Source organism: Calliphora vicina, chromosome 5, assembly GCF_958450345.1.
Source record: "Calliphora vicina chromosome 5, idCalVici1.1, whole genome shotgun sequence".
In the NCBI taxonomy this organism is placed as follows: domain Eukaryota; kingdom Metazoa; phylum Arthropoda; class Insecta; order Diptera; family Calliphoridae; genus Calliphora; species Calliphora vicina.
In genome coordinates this window covers 4,522,343-4,541,685 of record NC_088784.1, presented here as the reverse complement: position 1 = coordinate 4,541,685, position 19,343 = coordinate 4,522,343, and the positions used below count along the sequence as shown (strand labels likewise).

At 25.8% G+C, this 19,343-nt stretch overlaps 1 protein-coding gene across 6 annotated transcripts in view; it reads left to right on the top strand.

Annotated features, from left to right (window-relative positions):
• Positions 1–14,498, top strand: part of Nadk1b (NAD kinase 1b) — a 48,866-nt gene extending 34,368 nt beyond the window's left edge. For 5 of the 6 annotated variants that reach the window (XM_065511015.1, XM_065511017.1, XM_065511014.1 and 2 more), the window contains exons 2-5: positions 7,708–8,025; positions 8,113–8,503; positions 8,574–8,831; positions 13,189–14,498. In XM_065511015.1, the coding sequence (XP_065367087.1) occupies positions 7,708–8,025; positions 8,113–8,503; positions 8,574–8,831; positions 13,189–13,482 (1,261 nt within the window). In that variant the 3' untranslated portion in view covers positions 13,483–14,498. Of the gene's footprint in view, positions 1–3,820; positions 3,980–7,707; positions 8,026–8,112; positions 8,504–8,573; positions 8,832–13,188 lie in introns of those variants that run through there. The other variant, XM_065511016.1, reaches the window with a different exon arrangement.
• Positions 14,499–19,343: the final 4,845 nt, after the last annotated feature.

The following is a 19,343-nucleotide window of genomic DNA, read 5'->3' as shown; positions in this document are numbered from 1 at the left end:
TATTTCAATTGTATTGTTATTTATTGCGAGGATAGAGCAGTAAGTTCTCTAAATTAAGCAAATTTAAATACCAAGGATTTCTATTTTAAAATTATCTTTTATTTTTAGAGTATCTTTTTGTATATTTAGTTCATAAAAGTATATAAAACCATGTCTTGAAATATTGCGATTTCTTCAATATGTATTCTAAACACAGCTTCGAATTAGTTAATTCAATTTAAGCTTAATTCACTAAGATCTTAGTTCAGAATTAAAACAATTTCAGCATAGTTCATTCCATTAAATCCCTTACCAACAATACAAATTCTTTAGCTTCATTAAAAGGTTTTTGTTTAAACAAAATTCATGCATTATTTAAATAGAAAATGCATTCCAATTTGCCAATTGTCTAAAAATTAGTATTCAGTGATATTCCTAATTAAAAATTTACTTTCAAATTATATAAAAATTAATAATTTAATTAATTCATAATAAAATTCATTCAACTTTTAATTGATTATATTTTTTTTGTTAATTCTAATCTAAATATAATTGAAAAAATATTTTTTCTTCATTTAATTTATTTTTTAAACAATTTAAAAAATATCCTAAAGCTATTTTGTAATGGATTTGAATTAAAGTTTTAATAACGAATTAATTCAATAAGTTTGAAGTACTAAGGAATTAGTTCGTAAAATTAGTTTAATTGAATGTTTAAGAGATAGAAACAAATTTGATTTTGATAATTCAATTTAGAATTTGTTTTTTCAATTCGCTCGGGTGTAATCATAATTTCAAGTTTGAAAAAACACAGAGGTTTTATATAAAATTATAAATGATTTGGAATCAAAACATTTTTCAAATCAGATTCATTCACAAACGAACGAACAAATTGATAATTGGAATAAAATTTGCTCGGATTTTATTTTTTTTCAATTTTGTAACACAATTTTCACATTTATTCTTCATTTTTATATTTTATACTCGTACTAAATTTGAATTTTTACTTCATTTTCAAAATGGTACTGAATTTCCAACTTTATACTTAATTCTTTAATCTGAACTAAATTTTAATTGTGCTAAAATTTTTAATTCAGTAATAAACTTTCAAATTTGTATTTGAATTTTTGCTAATTTTGGAATTTGGGCTCAATTTTTAGTTTTTAATTTTAAAATTTCAAATTAATACTAAATTTTCAATTGTACTAAATATTCAGTTTTGTACTGAAGTTCTATTTTATACTAAATTTTTAAATTTGTACTAAGCTTTTGTATTTTACTATACTTTAAATTTGTGCTAAAATTATAAAGATTTATTCAAATTTATTTCAGTTTTAGTACAAAAATTAAAATTTGTACAAAATTTAAAAAATTTTCCAATTTATAATAATTTTAAAATTTTTACTAAATTTTCATTTTTGTACTAAATTTTCAAATTCGTACTAAATTTTCAAATTTGTACTAAATTTTAATTTTTGTACTAAATTTTCATTTTTGTACTAAATTTTCAAATTTGAACTAAATTTTCAAATTTAAAATAAATTTTCAAATTCGTACTAAATTTTCAAATTTGTACTAATTTTTAATTTTTGTACTAAATTTTAATTTTTGTCTAAATTTTCAAATTTGTACTAAATTTTCATTTTTGTACTAAATTTTCAAATTTGAACTAAATCTTCAAATTTGTACTAAATTTTCAAATTTGTAGTCATTTTTCAAATTTGTACTAAATTTTAATTTTTGTACTAAATTTTCAAATACTAAATCTTAAAATTTGTTCTAAATATTCTTTGTATATACAAAATTTTTAAAATTGTACTAATTTTTCGAATTTATATTTAATTTGTAAATTTTCAAAATTGTACTAAATTTTCAAATTTGTAATAAATTTTAATTTTTGTACTAAATTTTCAAATTTGTACTAAATTTTAATTTTTTATCAAATTTTCATTTTTGTACTAAATTTTCATATTTGTACTAAATTTTGTACTAAATTTTCAAATTTGTAATTAATTTTCATTTTTGTACTAAATTTTCAAATTTGTACTTAATGTTACAATTTGTACTAAATTTTCAAATTTGTACTAAATTTTAATTTTTTATCAAATTTTCATTTTTGTACTAAATTTTCATATTTGTACTAAATTTTAATTTTTGTACTAAATTTTCAAATATGTAATTAAATTTAATTTATGTACTAAATTATCAAATTTGTACTTAATTTTCATTTTTGTACTAAATTTTCAAATTTAGACTAAATTTTCAAATTTAGACAAAATTTTAAAATTTAGACTAAATTTGTACACACAAAATTTTCAAATTTGTTCCTAATGTTAAAATTTTTACTAAATCTTCAAATATGTATTAAATTTTAAAATTTGTCTAAAGGTTCAAATTTGTACTAAATTTTAAAATTTTAACAAAATTTTCAAATTTTTTAAAAATTTGGAAAAAATTTTATTTGAATTTGAAAATTTTGTTTAAATTTTAAATATTCAAATAAAATATTTTTTAAATTTTTAAAAATTTGTTTCAGTTTCTGTAAAAAATTTAAAATTTATAAAATCATTAAATACAATACATATTAAACTTTGAACTAAACTTTCAAATACAAAATCTTCATATTTGTACTAAATTTGTTTCAATTTTATTTTGAATGTTAGACCTAAATGTACTTTCAAATGTTTACTGAATTTAAAAATGATATAAGGAACGTGATCGAGCTGAGATCATTATAACAAAAATCCACTGTTTAAACATTTGTAGAGAAGTCTCGCAATCTTCATGGACATTTTAAAAATAGTTTTTTATTTCATTGTTTTGGAAATAGCCAAAAATTTAAATAAAATATTGACTAACAGTGCCAAATCTTTAAGTTGTTGCTCCCACTATAGCTATAATCAATATTCTATGGCCGTAACCTTTAAAACATCTTAAATTCGAATTTAATTCTATTAAATTCAACTATTTATTCTCCTATTTGGAATGAGTTAATAATCAAGTCCTCTCAGAACAACAGCTATTGAGAGAGTTGAATCAAACTTATTTACTCATATTAATCTGAAAAGCATTTGGCCAGTTACTCAATTGCAACTGTTTTTTTTAATATTTATTGATTCTCTTGATGCATAATTATATCGGGGATGACAGTAAAGAACAAAAATTCCAAAAACAACAATAGCAAGAGTTGCCAATATATAATTTATAAAACAGCATGTTGTTTAATTTTTTTTTCATATTTAAATTTTGTTGCTTTGTATAGAGATAACAATATCTCTACTCTCTGTATTTGTTTTTGGCTAAATAAATAATTATATATATTTTTTTTTAAATAAATAAATACCAAAACTGAATTTACAATTTCAAGCCAAAAGGTTTATTGGCAATAAATGTTAACTTTATTTAGCAGTATTAATGTAACCTTCGTTCATACCACACAAAGATTGAGATTGTGAATTTGTGTTTTATTTTATTTTTTTTCGTATTATTATTATTTCAATCTCAAGTCAATTTGAGTCGTGTCTATATATTCAAACATTATTATTATTATTTTATTAATACTGTTTGTTGTATATAATTTACCATTAATAATTGTTGTTTAGTTAAAGTCTCGTCTCAATAACAACAAGCGCGCCTAACAAGTTCGGCAACTTGTTTTTTTTTTATTTATTTTTTCTTAAAATTCTTGAAAACGATATAAATTTTTTTTCAATATAAAATTGTGTGCAGTTTGAATAAAAAATTAAATAAATTGTTTCTACTGAGTTTAAAATTGTTTACAAATTAAGTAAATAATAAAAAAAAATATAATGTTACCCTTGCATCGACGTCACCAGCAGCTGTTGCAGGAGGCTTATGTGCGGGATAGTTCTTCCAGCATGGAAGCTGGCGGTGGCGGTATGATGGATAAAGATTTTAACAGTGAATTAAATGCTACTGCTGCCAATTTGGAAAATATGTCCATGCCTGACAAAATTCCACCCTCTTTACGTATTCTCAGGTGTGAATTTAAATAATGTTTTAAAATTTGTTCTCTTTTTTTATTGGAAGTAAAAAATTGTATTTTTTTTAAAGGTGCGTTTTTTATTTAGCCTTCTCCGGCTAAATATGTAGTTACATACTTGCACTAGCATCTCCAATAGTTATAATGTCAATATTATTGTCTATATTGTATACATTAATTACGTTTTAAATTTTATTTAGATAAAATTTGCACACTCATGTGGACTTAGTACTTAAATTCTTGTACAATTTTCAAATATTAAGTACTATTTGTGTGACAATTAGCTAAAGTTATAGAAAAATCAATTACATGGTTATTAATAAGGTTTTAGTTATAAAAGTGTATACATTTATATGAAAAACTAAACCTAAATCGAAGACTTGTTTATTTTTAGAACTAAGTTCAAATTTTTATTGTTTTTATACAAAACCTATAATTTTCAAATATATATTGTTAATTATCCCCCATTATCACAAAGTATAGTTATGTTTTAATCTAAAGTTATACTGACACTATAACTACAAGTTAACATATAACCAGACTTGTTGTTAATGGGGTGTTAATTTTTAAACTGTGAACAAATGTGTATTTGGGAAGCCAGTTTTTATTACAAAAACAATAAAATTAAGTACTAAAATTTAAATTTAAAAAAAAAAATTCTCTTGCTACTTGAATTTGTTTAAAAACGATAAAAGTACTACAATAATAAGGCTTCTCTGATTTATTAATATTTTTGGTCCAGTCAAAACAAAATTTTGATTCACTATTTGTTTACGTACTTTATTTTTTATTCGTAATCAGAGCTTCAAACTAGTTAATTCAATTTGAGATTAATAGACTAAAATCTTATTCCGCAAAAACTAACCTCAATATTCATAAAAAAATTTAAAATTAATCAAAATCATACAAAATTTTACTTATAATTAAATTTTGATAAATTTGAAAATTAGTACTAAATTTTAAAAATTTGTATTAATTTTTCAAAATTTTACTTAATTTTTAAATTTGTACTAAATTTTCAAATCAGTACTTCTTAAATTTGTACTAAAAATTTTGTTAAATTTGAAAATTAGTACTAAATTTTCAAAATTGTACTAGATTTTCAAATTGGTACTAAATTTAAAATCAGTACTAAATTCTTAAATTCATAATAAATTTTTAAATTTGTACTAAATTTTCAAATTTGTACTAAATTTTCAAATTTGTACTAAATTTTCAAATTTGTACTAAATTCTCAAATTAGTACTAGATGTTCAATTGTTCAAATCTGTACTAAATTTTCAAAATTGTATTAGATTTTCAATTTTGTACTAAATTTCAAATTAGTATTAAATTCTTAAATTTGTATTAGATTTTCAATTGTTAAATTTTCAAATCTGAATAATGTTTCAAAATTGTGTTAAATTTTAAATTTTGTACTAAATTTTAAAATTTGTATTAGATTTTCAAATTTGTATTAGATGTTCAATTGTTAACTAAATCTTGAAATCTGTACTTAATTTTAAATTTTGTACTAACTTTTTAAATTAGTACTAAATTCTTAAATTTGTATTAGAATTTCAATTGTTAAATTTTTTACTAAATTCTCAAATTTATACTAAATTTTCAAATTTGTACTAAATTTTCAAATTTGTACTAAATTCTAAAATTTGTACTAAATTTTAAAATTTGTATTAGATTTTCAATTGTTAAATTTTTACTAAATTTTCAAATCTGTACTAAATTTTCAAAATTGTACTAAATTTTCAAATTTGTATTAGATTTTTAATATTGTAATATTTTTTCAAGTTAGTACTGAATTCCTAAATTTGTATTAGATTTTCAATTGTTAAATTTGTACTAAATTTTCAAATTTGTACTAAATTTTCAAATTTGTACTAAATTTCCAAAATTGTACTAAATTCTAAAATTTGTATTAGATTTTCAATGGTAAATTTGTACTAAATTTTCAAATTTATATTAAATTTTCATATTTGTACTAAATTTTCAAATTTGTACTAAATTTTCAAATTTGTACTAAATTTTCAAATATGTACTAAATTTCCAAATTTGTACTAAATTCTCAAATTTGTAATTTTCAAATTTTTACTAAATTTATAAATTTGTATTAAATTTTCCAATTAGTAGGTACTAAATTCTTAAATTTGTATTAGATTTTCAATTGTTAAATTTTAACTAAATCTGTACTAAATTTTAAATTTTTTACTAACTTTTCAAATTAGTACTAAATTCTTAAATTTGTATTATAATTTCAATTGTTAAATTTGTACTAAATTCTCAAATTTCTACTAAATTTTCAAATTTGTAATAAATTCTAAAATTTGTATTAGATTTTCAATTGTAAATTTTTACTAAATTTTCAAATCTGTACTAAATTTTCAAATTTGTATTAGATTTTAAATTTTGTAATAAATTTTCAAGTTAGTACTGAATTCCTAAATTTGTATTAGGTTTTCAATTGTTAAATTTGTACGAAATTTCCAAATTTGTACTAAATTCTAAAATTTGTATTAGATTTTCAATGGTAAATTTGTACTAAATTTTCAAATTTGTACTAAATTTTCAAATTTATATTAAATTTTCAAATTTGTACTAAATTTTCAAATATGTAAAATTTGTTCTAAATTGAAGACATTGAAGTGATTTTTATTCAAAACTAGTTGACGGCCCCGGCTTCGCCCGATAGCATTTACTAATGTCAGTTCTTCACCTGCCAGTTCTTATTTATTTGCAAATAAAATATCTAAATTTGTACTGCATACTTTAGGGAGCTTTTTTATTACAGTTGACTGGACTCAAAAAAAAATAAAATCCGAGTTTTACCCGGAATTTTTGAATTTTTTTTCTTTACAAACCATGTCCTGAAAATTTCGAATCGAATAAAAAAAATCAGCCATCCAGCCGTTCTCACGTGATGCCATTACATACTACATGGACCATTTCATTTTTATATATATAGATTTACAGAACTGGTCCCGTTATTTGTTCTTCGGAGTTATAATTCTTTATATGAAAGGGACCTGTTAGTTTAAAAACTCATTAAATTAAAATTTCTAATGAATTTTGATTGATTGGTACAAAAATTATATAAATGTTAATTTTTTTTTTTTAGTAAATTTTAAAATAAGTACTGAATCAAAATTGAAATCTTTTCCATGAAAAAAAATCTTCAGACATATTTGAGATAATCCACTTCATAGTTATTTCAGAAAACTTTAAAGATTCCATGATACACATTTCCATTGCCTTTTGAACATTATACCCAGGAATATGCGATTTATTTAATTATCATCATTAAATTTAATTAATTGATCGACTTCAACAACTATATTTAGAAATGTGTTTTACGTTTAGCCAAATAAGCCCAGAAGGCTTACAAAGAGCAATTACGGCGACCATTATTGATTTTATTTTTATTTAAATTACACTCATTAAATTGAACGTAAATAAATGTTTAATATTAATAAATCACGTGAGGAATCGAATTTATGCGAACAGTTTAAATATGCCATTAATATGTAGGAAATTTATAAAATAAATTTGACAAATGAACAACAAGAAACGGACGGTATCAATCATTTTAAATACCTACAAAAAAAACAGTTTAACCGGAATACGAAATCAAATCAAACCAAAACAAAATCATTAATTATGAGTTGCAAAATTTAAAGATTTACAGACTAATTCAAATACTAATTCCAAAAATTTTATTTTATTTATTTTAGGCGCACACGAAGTTTAAATGCCCCCTCACCTTTTCAACAATTTGGACCATGTGGACGTATAATGAAAAATCCGGCCATGGTTATGCAAATTCAGGACCCTGCCAGTCAGCGTCTGACTTGGTACAAACCCCCTCTAACGGTATTGGTAATCAAAAAAGTACGTGACTCTATGGTGATGGCACCATTTGTCCAATTAGTTGAATGGTTGGTGCAAGAAAAACACATGGTTGTATGGGTGGAATCGGCTGTATTAGACGATCCTACGCTACAAGAAGATAAGAAATTTCAGTCGGTTAAGGAAAAACTGGTAACATTCAAGTAAGTATTAATTTGGAAAACAAACTATACTCTTAATAAATAAGAAACTGTTAAATGTTTTTCTTTTATATATTTTTTGTTAAACAGAGATGGTCGTGATGATTTAACAGATCGTATAGATTTCATTGTTTGCTTGGGTGGTGATGGTACTCTATTGTATGCTTCGCTGTTGTTCCAACAATCTGTGCCGCCTGTCATGGCCTTTCATTTGGGCTCCTTGGGTTTTCTGACACCATTCCAATTTGATAATTTCCAAGAACAAGTAACAAATGTTTTAGAAGGTCATGCCGCTTTAACATTGCGCAGCCGTTTGCGTTGCGTCATTTACAGAAAAACCGATCGTCGTAAAGATTCCTCAGAGCAAACGCAACAATTGAATTGCAGCATGTCGGCGGACAGTGGTGTGTCTATGGACTCCTGTGCGGGTATACCAACAGTGGGCAAAGGTTGCTCCAGATCACCTTCCACAAATATATTGGTATGTTCTTTAACATTTAGCTAGTTTATGCTTGATTATTGATTGTAATGTTTGCTTTCTTTTTGTTAAGGTTTTAAATGAAGTTGTTATTGATCGTGGGCCATCACCCTATTTAAGTAATATTGATTTATTTTTGGATGGCAAGTATATTACATCGGTGCAGGGTGATGGCTTAATTGTTTCCACACCCACCGGCAGTACGGCGTATGCTGTGGCAGCTGGTGCCTCTATGATACATCCATCAGTACCCGCGATTATGGTGACACCCATTTGTCCACATTCACTAAGTTTTCGTCCGATTGTTGTACCAGCAGGAGTTGAACTGAAGGTATTTGAAATAAATATGTATATATAATTTTTTTTGGATATTTTGTCATTTTCTAAATTCAAGTTTCTAGGTTGTTGGGATAGAGTATATGAGAAAAGTACCATTAAAAGTTTCCACGTTCATTAATATAGATTTTTAATTTTAAAAGTAACTTTAGAATAAAGAAAAAGTACCATATTTCATATTTCTAGGTCCATTATTATAGAAAATTAAAAAAGTGCCTTTAAGACGAAGGTACGACCTTAGTGGATTCAGGATCATGTGTGCTTAATTTCCTGGTTCTAGCTTCATTATTATATTAAATTCAAAAGGTACCATTTGAAGAACGAACATCAGTTCTGCCTTTTTGGTACCTTAATAGAATTAAGCCCCCTATTCTTACTTATTTCTTTACTCTGATGCACTCTGATTAAATTGTTTAATATTCAACATATATCAAAAAGTACCATTAGAAGAAAAAGTACTAATTTTGCTTTTCCCTCTTGGACACCCATCAAGTTCGAAATAACAAAGTACTCCATTTTGCCATAATTTTGTGTTACAAAGGTATGCCCCAAATCTGTCTTCATGTGCTCAACAAAAAATATATGTTTTAAAAAAGTACCAATCTGTTTACCGGGATTTGGACCAATCTACACCTTTGCACTCGATTTCTAAATACGTTTTTTTTGTATGACTACAGAAACAAATATTTTAAATTTTATCAAAATGTATTTTCCCCTTTTTACTTCGTAAAGGTCTGAGTTTGCAAAAAATGCCAAATTAATAAATAATTTTTATATTTCCATTGGTTTGCCAGTTTTTTTTAACAGTTTCCTCCCCTAAAGAACTCGAATATCAGAAAAGTATTGGGTATTAAAAATGCGGGATTTTTAAAATTTTTTAGCTTTTGTTTAGAAACATTTTTAGCTATGACCTTTTTCCATCTTTCTGGCTATATATGGATTCCGAGCCAAAAGAACTGTCCATCTTTTGAGGCCAAGAATGAATCAAGCCAAGTCTGGCCGCATATTCTGGTCGTTTTTCGGCAAATACTCGCTTCAAACGAATCAGTTGCATTCGGTACAGGTTCCCTGTGATCGTCTGGCCGGATTTTAGCAGCTCATAATATATAGGATTCTTTGGCTCCTACCAAATACACTCAGGTCTCGTTTTATGCGATAGATGCGTCCCAAAAAAATCGCATAAAACGATACTCTAGCTTCATATAAAAACTAATGATTCGTTCCAAAATTCTGAACAACCGCATAAATTCAAATTTTAATTAAAAAACCAAAGCAAAATCGCATAAAAAAATCAACAAAAATATATTTATTTGATTTACTTAAACAGTAAAAACAAATCCCGTTTAAAAAAAATAAGTCATTAATTACAGAAAAAACTGAAAAGTATCCAAAAAATAAGCTAAAACATTTTTTAAGAAAATTCTGTAAATATATGACTAATCTGACTGAATAATTGTCTGCATCGTTTTGGAATTGGTTCAACGTCACTTTCATCAGTAGAATATATTCATATTGTAAAATATCATTTTCATCACTAGAATTTAAAAAAACATCTGAAATTTTAAAATCTGTAGAAATTCTAAAAAAAATTGTTAATTTAAAAATCGCATAAATTTGAATCCGCATAAAACGAAACCTGAGTGAACAGATTCGGCTGGTTGCCCGGGCATCACGTACGATCTCTTATGCTTCAGGTTATCGTAATACATAAATTGTTCATTGCAAGTAATGATTCGATTTGATTTTCTTTTATAGCGTTCAAACATAATTTTGGTCATGCAAAATAGTATTTCAAGGTCTCTCGGCTTCAATTCGTATGGTACCCAATTTCCCTGCGTTTGGATGAATCCTGATGCTTGCAATCGTTTTGAAATTACTGATTGAATATTTGCAAGCTGTTGTAGAGTTTGACAACAATCTTCATAGAGTAATGCCTCCAATTCTTAGTCTTCAATCATTTTTGGTTCAGAATTCTTAGTCTTCAATCATTTTTGGTTCAGAAATCACTTCAATACCGCACAAAGCATCTCTCTCACGTTGAAACCAATGGAACTCATTCGGGGTCCCTTTTTTCAAATTAACGAAGTAAAGCAAAACTTCCCACATTTGACGCTTTGTTGGCACAAAATTGAACATTTTCGAAGCCATTTCAAAGTCATAGATTTAACCAATAGTTTTAAACCGCTTCCTCCCCTAAAAGACTCGAATATCTAAAAAAGTATAAAACACCTGTCTGCTAATTTTTATGTAGATAAAGATGCATTTTCATTGTGTTTGGTATCTGTATTAGTTTAGAAGATATAAGTTTACCGAAGTTAGCCGTATTTACTTCCTAAACCTTCGAATATCTAAAAATCACTTCTTAGTGGATCTACATAGGGAGAGAGGAACCTATAGACCATATTTCATATGTCTCTATCTTTTGGAGTTTGGGCAGGGCGATGTTAATTCAGTCAATCATTCAGTAACTTTACTCATTTATACATACATATGTATATTAAGCCAACTCAAAGAAAATGATTAATTTGTTACACCCCCTCAAAATAAACCTTGGTATGTTTTTGGATGTCTCCTAAAATATTATGGGTCTAGTAATAACTATTCGTGAGCTGGACCATTTTCAAAAAAAACTTTTTTTCAATTTTGAAAAATATTTGTATTTTCCCCCAAATTAACATATACACACTAGGGTGGCTCTTAATTAACGTAAGTTGGATTTTGGTCATTCTCACCCCCCAGTTTGGTGAACATTAGTAAAAAAAAATCATCCTGAAAAATTTTTAGGTTAATCGCTTGGGGTTAAGACGTGCCGCAAGCCCTCTGAAGTTTTGAGTTGCATTTACAAGGGGAAAATGCATTATTTAATTTTTTGTAAAAATTTTGCCATTAAAAAATTACTTTTGCAATTTAATTTAAAAGAATATAAATGTGTACGTAATTGTCGTTCTAATGAGACATAAAAACAGACAAAATATTAAAGTTATTAAAAATTCGCCAGGCAATTACCGTGTCTAAGGCAAATAGAACAAGAAATGTAGGAACAAAATTAACATATTTTGATAAATATTAAAATAAAAGCTTATTTTTACTTAAAATATATCCATATTTACTTGTATATGAGTTTTTGTCTTCGTAGGATACCGTTAACCTATTCGCAGATATGACCAAAAAAATTAAATTTTTTTAACGGCAGTTTTAAAACTCCATTTTCAAATTTTTAAAAATTTTGTTAAACAAATTTCAGAATTTTTTTATCATCTCATTGGGATTTATTGAGAATATAATAAGGAATAAAAATAAAAAAAAAATTATGAAAATATCTCTTATAGTTTTTCCGTGCCTGCGATTTAAATTTTGAAATTTTCGAGAAAAACCAATTATTTGGCCATTTTTTGGCGAATGAGCTCTATTTCCTTATTGTTATGAATTTTAAGTAAAACCTATTCAGGATATTATAGTACAGATAATTCTAAATATACTCTGAAAGTTTTACTAAAATTGGAAAACGTTAATCCTTAAATCGTGAAGGTCAAATTTTTCAATATTTGAAATTTCTCTTGGAAAGATAGCGAAATGTTGTATATTTTTGGGCCGAATTTGATGAAACTTAACAAAAATATAACACAAAGCCTAGTATTTACAAAAACAATAGAAAAATTAAAATTAACCCTATATAGCACTTGGGGTTAAAATGACCCCAAACTTCTAAAACCATAAAAATAATTATGATTTTAAAAGTTTGGGGTCATTTTAACCCCAAGTGCCATTAAGGGTTAATTTCAATTATTGTGCTGTTATTATAAATACTAGAGTTTATGTTATACTTTTCCTAAGTTTCATCAAAATCGGCACAAAAATAAATAACATTTGTATATCTTTAAATTAGAAATTCCAAATATTGAAAAATTTGAAAATGAAAATGTTTATTATTTTGAAAGTAAATTGAAATATTTAAAAATTTACTTGATTTAAGAAATAGTTTATCAATTTTATTTTCAATATTCGTTTTAAAATTATTTCAAATTTGTAGTAAATCTTAATTTTAATTAAGAATTGTAGTAAAGTTCCAGTTGTGTGCTAAACTTTAATTTGATTTTAATATCAAACATTGTACTAAACATCAAATTTTAAATTTGGGCTAAATTTTAAAATTTTTGTAGTAAATATGAAAATTAGCATTAAAATTTAAAAGTCAATTTGACTCAATTTGAAATTTTGAACTAAATTTGCAAATTTTTACTAAATTTAATAATAGGTACTAATTTTAAAAATTGGTACTAAATTTTAAAACTTAAAAATGTTTACTAAATCTTAACCCACTTATTAATTCCATTTCTTTCATCTCTTTTCAGATTTCTGTATCACCCGACAGCCGAAACACCTCCTGGGTATCATTTGATGGTCGCAATCGGCAAGAGCTTTTCCATGGTGACAGCTTAAGAGTGACCACCTCGATTTATCCGGTGCCCAGTATATGTGCTCAAGATCAAATATCCGATTGGTTTGATTCGTTGGCCGAATGTTTGCACTGGAATGTGCGCAAGAAGCAAAAGTGCCTAGACGAATTGTCGGACTTGACCGCTTCGGGTTCGGAGGATACGTTGGATGAGCTGGAAAGAGGCTCGGATTCTTTGTTAGATAGTTAAAAAAACTAATTGTTAAACAATTAAATTAAATCGCTATTATAATCATACAAAAGCATACAATTTCATTTAAATAACAACAATATTACTAGTAAGGCAAAGCAAAGCAAACAAAAAAAATTAAAAATGCAATAATAAATAAGCTTCAAGTTGGTGTTAATAGGTATAAACAAAAATTAAACTAAAAAGCTTAAATTACTTATAAAAGCTTATATGTAAAAGAAACAAAAAAAAACAAGTCTTAGAAAGCAATGAATGAATGTATTAATTATGTTAATAATGATAGTTTGAAATATATAGTATCTGTTGCCAATTATGAAATATTGATAAATGTAATGCATGATTATCAACAAACATTATTAGTAAAATCCAATTGTAGTAAGCTCAAATTGTTTATTTTTTTTTTCTACACAAAAATTTCATTTTAGTTTGTTTCAAAAATGTTGTAAACATTTTGTTTAGCTTAATTTATTTCTATTTAATTTAAAAACTAACTATTTTATAGGGTTTTTTAGTAATTTTACACCCACTCCCCTCTTCAACAAAACAAAACATTAAAGACATCTAAAATTTTGTTTTAAAATTTTTAAAAAAGCAAATGTTATTATTCCAAAGCATATTTTATTATTATTAAGCTGGTTTAAAAATAAAAAATGTTTATAAGTTTATTTGTTTTGGTTTATTTTTTAGTTTCTGTAAATGCTCGCTGAGTTTTTAGTTTTATTTTAAAAAATGGTTGGCTTTTTTTAAGAGTTGTCTTGTGTATTCTATAAATTAGGTTTTCTTTAGTTTTAGTATTCATACACACTCACTCTACTACTTAAAACAACAAACAAAATAAACAATAAAATATTTTTTTTATATATATAAATATTAATCGTTAATTAATAATATGTATGTATGTATTCAAATTTACTTAGGTCCTGTTTTTCTACTAAGTTTTACAATTTTTTAAAAAGATATAAAATAATAATAAAAAAAAAATACTCTTGTTTGTAAAAAAAAAACTAAAATGAAAATTGTGTTTGTTTTACTTAAAAGCTGCTTATTATATTTTGAGTGTAATTCGATTCGAAAAGAAAATTGTTAGAATTTATATGGTTAAAGCCATAGATCAGAAACTTTCCTTTCAAAGAGCTAACTCAGTTGTCAAAAACCTAAGTGGCGAGTGGAAACTAGAAAATCTCAAACAAAAAAAAAACTCAAAATAATCACACATACGAGTGTTGTTTTTGTTTTCACATAGTTTTTTTTACTAATACATTCCTACCACTTAGGTTTTGACAACTGAGTTAGGTCTTTGACAGGAGATTTTCAGATCTATGATGAACTTTTCGCAGTGCGGTGGATAAATCTGAGGGGAATGTGAGGCTGTCGATTTTGCGTCCTTCACAAGAATTCTGCCTTTCGCAGACCACAAGATGGCGAATTTTATGCCATGACTTGGACCTGCAAAATTCAACTGACCCAGGATAACCTAATTTTCATAATAAAAATCATCTTCAGTGATGAGGACCATTTCTGGATAAATGGGTAAGACAAAAAACAAAATTCTAGAATTTTTAGAAGTAGTTCAAGAGACTATTGAGAGATTATTTAGTGTTTAAACAAGCATTTAAACAAATCCACAACAAACGTGCAATATCAACATGAATGTTATTTTATGTCTCCGGAAAATTTTCCTTTAAAGCTGTAAGCGGTTATTGGAAATAATGATCGTTTTTGGATCTCCTGAAAAATTAAGGTTAAAGTGATACACATTTATTTGATTATTAAGAAATGTTAAATGATATTTTTGCGATAAAAATTGATCAAATAATAAATAATACATAAAATATTAAATTTTATTGCCTCTGGCTACTCTAGACCTTATAAAAGCTTTTTGTTTATAAAATAAGCCTAAAAGTATGCTTTACTATTTTTTATTTCAATCAATAGTTCTTAAATCTTGGTTTAATGTATTCAGTATTTGGCAGATGCTATCAAATTACAACTTTCAACAAGATAAAAACAAAAACTCACAATCCATTTTATGTAATACGGTAAAATTCAGCTATAATTTAATAAAAATATGTGTGGACATTAAATATAGCAATAATAATATGTCTGGAACTGTATGAAATGAGAATGGTGGAATTTGATTCCCGGGAATATTTTTCTAGAAATTCCCCGTAAAATTTTGACGGAAAATTTCGGCAATTTCTTCTTAATGTTACAATACACACATAAAATTGAAAATTGATTCGATTATTTCTATAGAATTTTTCGATTCTAGAAACAGAAAGTTAGTTCACATAAAATAATTACAATGTAAATAATCGAATTTTTGTCACCCCAACTGAAATATTTCAGACACTACAATAAAATTCTGTCATTATGCCTAAATAATTCGATTAGCTATAAATTCGGTTATCAGAACCAAAAATTTGTTCTGTGTGTTACAAAAACAGACACATTTTTATTTTAAACTGGAAAATTTACATTGCTAGTAGGTAGACATAATTGGTCAATTCACAAGGTCCTCTTATCAGTCATATTGTCATAATGTCTTAATATATCTCGACTCGGCAGCTCGGCTTAACCGACACTTAGGCATTCGGCGAAGGTCTTCTCTACTGGTTGGTTACGATAACAAAATAAACATAGCATACAGAGTAATATTATTTTAGGACATTTTTTACTTGAAAAACAATAAAAACCAATGTGAAATATTAGGACATTATGACAATATGACATGATAAGAGACCTTGTGAATTGACCAAATACAAATTCTAATTGTAAGTGCTTAAAGGAATTAAGGTGCTTAACATTAAAACTACTAAGGATATTCATATTTAGACAATAGTGACAATAGTGGTTTGAATTTAACAGAATTTAATTCTGATCGAAAGTGGAATTAATTCCGTGTTTCGCTTATTCAGAAAAAGTAAAAAGAAATCGATCGGAATAAAAACTACGGCCTGATACATTCTGATTTGAAAACGAATTATGGATTCTTCCATACTTTAGAATTTTTGGCTATAAAAGCTTCAAATATAAAAATACCGGTCAAATAATACTTTTAACAAGGCGAATTTATAGAAGTTGACGAAATAACTAAATCAACAATAGGCACTTTATTTTTGTAAAAAAAATAGTTCATCAAAATAAAAATTTTAAATAATTTTATTAATCATTTTTTGTTATTAGTGAAAAAATGTCATAGAAAAAAAGTTTATAGCAAACAAATTTTTATAATTTTTGAAATTTTTTTAAAAAAGAATTTATTGGAAAAAAAAAATTTTTGATAAAAAAAAACTCGGGTTAAAAATTATTTTTTCCCGATTTTGACCCATTGTAGGCCCGACTTACTATGGCGCTATATAAAAAGTTATTTTTTTTATTAGTAATCCAGATATAGATAAAAAACAAGCAAGATAGCTATATTCGGCTGTGCCGAATCTTATATACCCTCCACCAAATTATACTTTAAAATAAATTTTTTTAAATATTTTTAAGTAAACAAAATTTATTTTTTTTTAATTGGTTTACAAATTTTTTTTTTTTTTAAATTGTTTTTAATTTTTTTTAAAAAAAGGTTTTCCAAATTTTTTTAAAAATTTATTTTTTTTGTTTTTAATTTTTTTTCGAAAAAAAATGTATGACAAAAAAAATTTTTTGATGAAAAAAAAATTCGGGTTAAAAAATATTTTTCCCGATTTTGCCCATTGTAGGTCCAACTTACACTGGCGTTATCTACATCGTTGCAATGGACTTTGAAATATCTATCATTAGATATCCATATTGTCTATATTAGTGACTTAGAGCTAGTTTCTTACTTGTCAGTTAAACTCAGCTTAACACGCTGTTATATTAATCCTGAAACATATGTTGCCGGAATTTAACCAATGATTGTGTTTCTCACTAGTGGAATAATTTTGTTAGCATTGCCATACTTTTCAGTCAAATCACATGTTTATTCTTCAAATTTTTTCATATAAATATGGCAATACTATACATTTTATAAGAAAAAGCAACCGCGTTACATAACTTTTTTTGTAAATTTTAACTTTCTAAAAGAAAAAGCGACATAAAAGTATATAAAATGTATATTAAAAATTATATTGATGTTAATAAAGCAAATAAAAACAAAGAGCTGCTGTGCTGAATTGTTTATTTTATTTTCCATCTGTTTTAGGTTTAAGCGAAGAATGTAGATTATCTCTATCCCAGAAACTAGCTCTTAGTAATCCAGATATAAATCAAAAATAGGCCAAAAATCGAGGTTGTCCCGGTTTTTTGCTCATATCTCCGTTATTTATGAACCGATTTTGCTGATTTTAAATAGCAAACTTCTCGAAAGCATGTCTGACAGAATTATTGAACATTTGGATCACGAAGATATCTGGGGTCTTCAGAAAATTGATTTCAACAGACAGACAGATGGACGGACATGGCTTAATCAACTCCGCTATCTATAAGGATCCAGAATATATATACTTTATAGGGTCGGAAATGAAAAATGTATAAATTACAAACGGAATGACAAACTTATATATACCCTTCTCACGAAGGTGAAGGGTATAAATATAAAGATTAAACAGATTCATAGAAGCAACCGAATTTGTTGCCAATCGAATTATTCGGTTGCACACATTGAATTTTTCGGTTGTATCAATAGAAAGTCAGTTGATAAAGAAGAATTTCGGTTGAAGTAACCAAACTTTTGTTACCCCTTCTAATATTTTGTAGCCACAACTGTAAAATTCGGTCACTTAGGTAGAATCATTCGATTGGCAACAAATTCGATTGCTATCACGAATCTGTTTTCTCTGTGTATTATTATATTTTTATTCTAGAGATTATAAACAAAGTTATGTTTGTAGAAATCCTGTTCGCTTTAATGAATATTTTATGTTCCAGTCTTTAAGAATCTCTATATCATATTAAACATTTGCAAAAACTTACGATTCTTGTCTAACACTATTTTATTCCTTTCCATCTAATAAAATACCAAATGACATTTAACACTATTAACCACTTATTGTAAGACTTGAAATGGATTCCTTTAACTATGACAGGGTAATGAAAGAATCAATTCATTTCTCAATTAAAGGGGTTTTTAATAAATTCAACCAATAATTTAGGTTAGTCCTTCATAAATAGTTTGCATTTCAAAAGAAATCACACAGTTTATTAGATCTAGCATTTCGGGTCGGAATTTGAAATTTACTGCTGTTGTTTGCCTTATGATTTGATTTCATTGTCAGCTGTCATTCATTATTACAAATTTTTTGAATTTCAATTTGATTTCATTGAAGTGACTATGAAATGATTTTGAATTTTTAAATATCTTGTGAATGGAAGAAAACCCTTTAAAGTTCTGCTTTTCTCTTTAATACACAAGGATTAAATATATATTTACAATAATTCATACAATAAGCATTAGTTAGTACTATAATCACTACTATCTTTCCTAGTAACAAATTCAAGAAAAAAAAATAAGAAAAGAAAAGCACAAATGTAAAACAATAAATCATTCTTCTAGAGCCCAACAATAAAAATCATAAAATTAAATCTTAAATCTACTTAGCAGACACACACACACTTACATACATATATGAAAGACAATAAAAATTACACACATACTGCGGTAAATCTAAAAAAGTTTCCGTTTCCTGTTCCTGTTCCTTAACAACTTAACACACATACATCTAATCGTTTAAATAAAAACGTCGTGCGAGCCCAATGATTGTTACATGATAAGCTGTTTTGTTACTTTTATTTTATTTTTTTTTACTTCCTTTTCTGAAATTACTTACAATTTATAACGAAAAGCTAGAAGAAAAAAAAGAATGTAACACCTCATCAAATCTATTCAACAC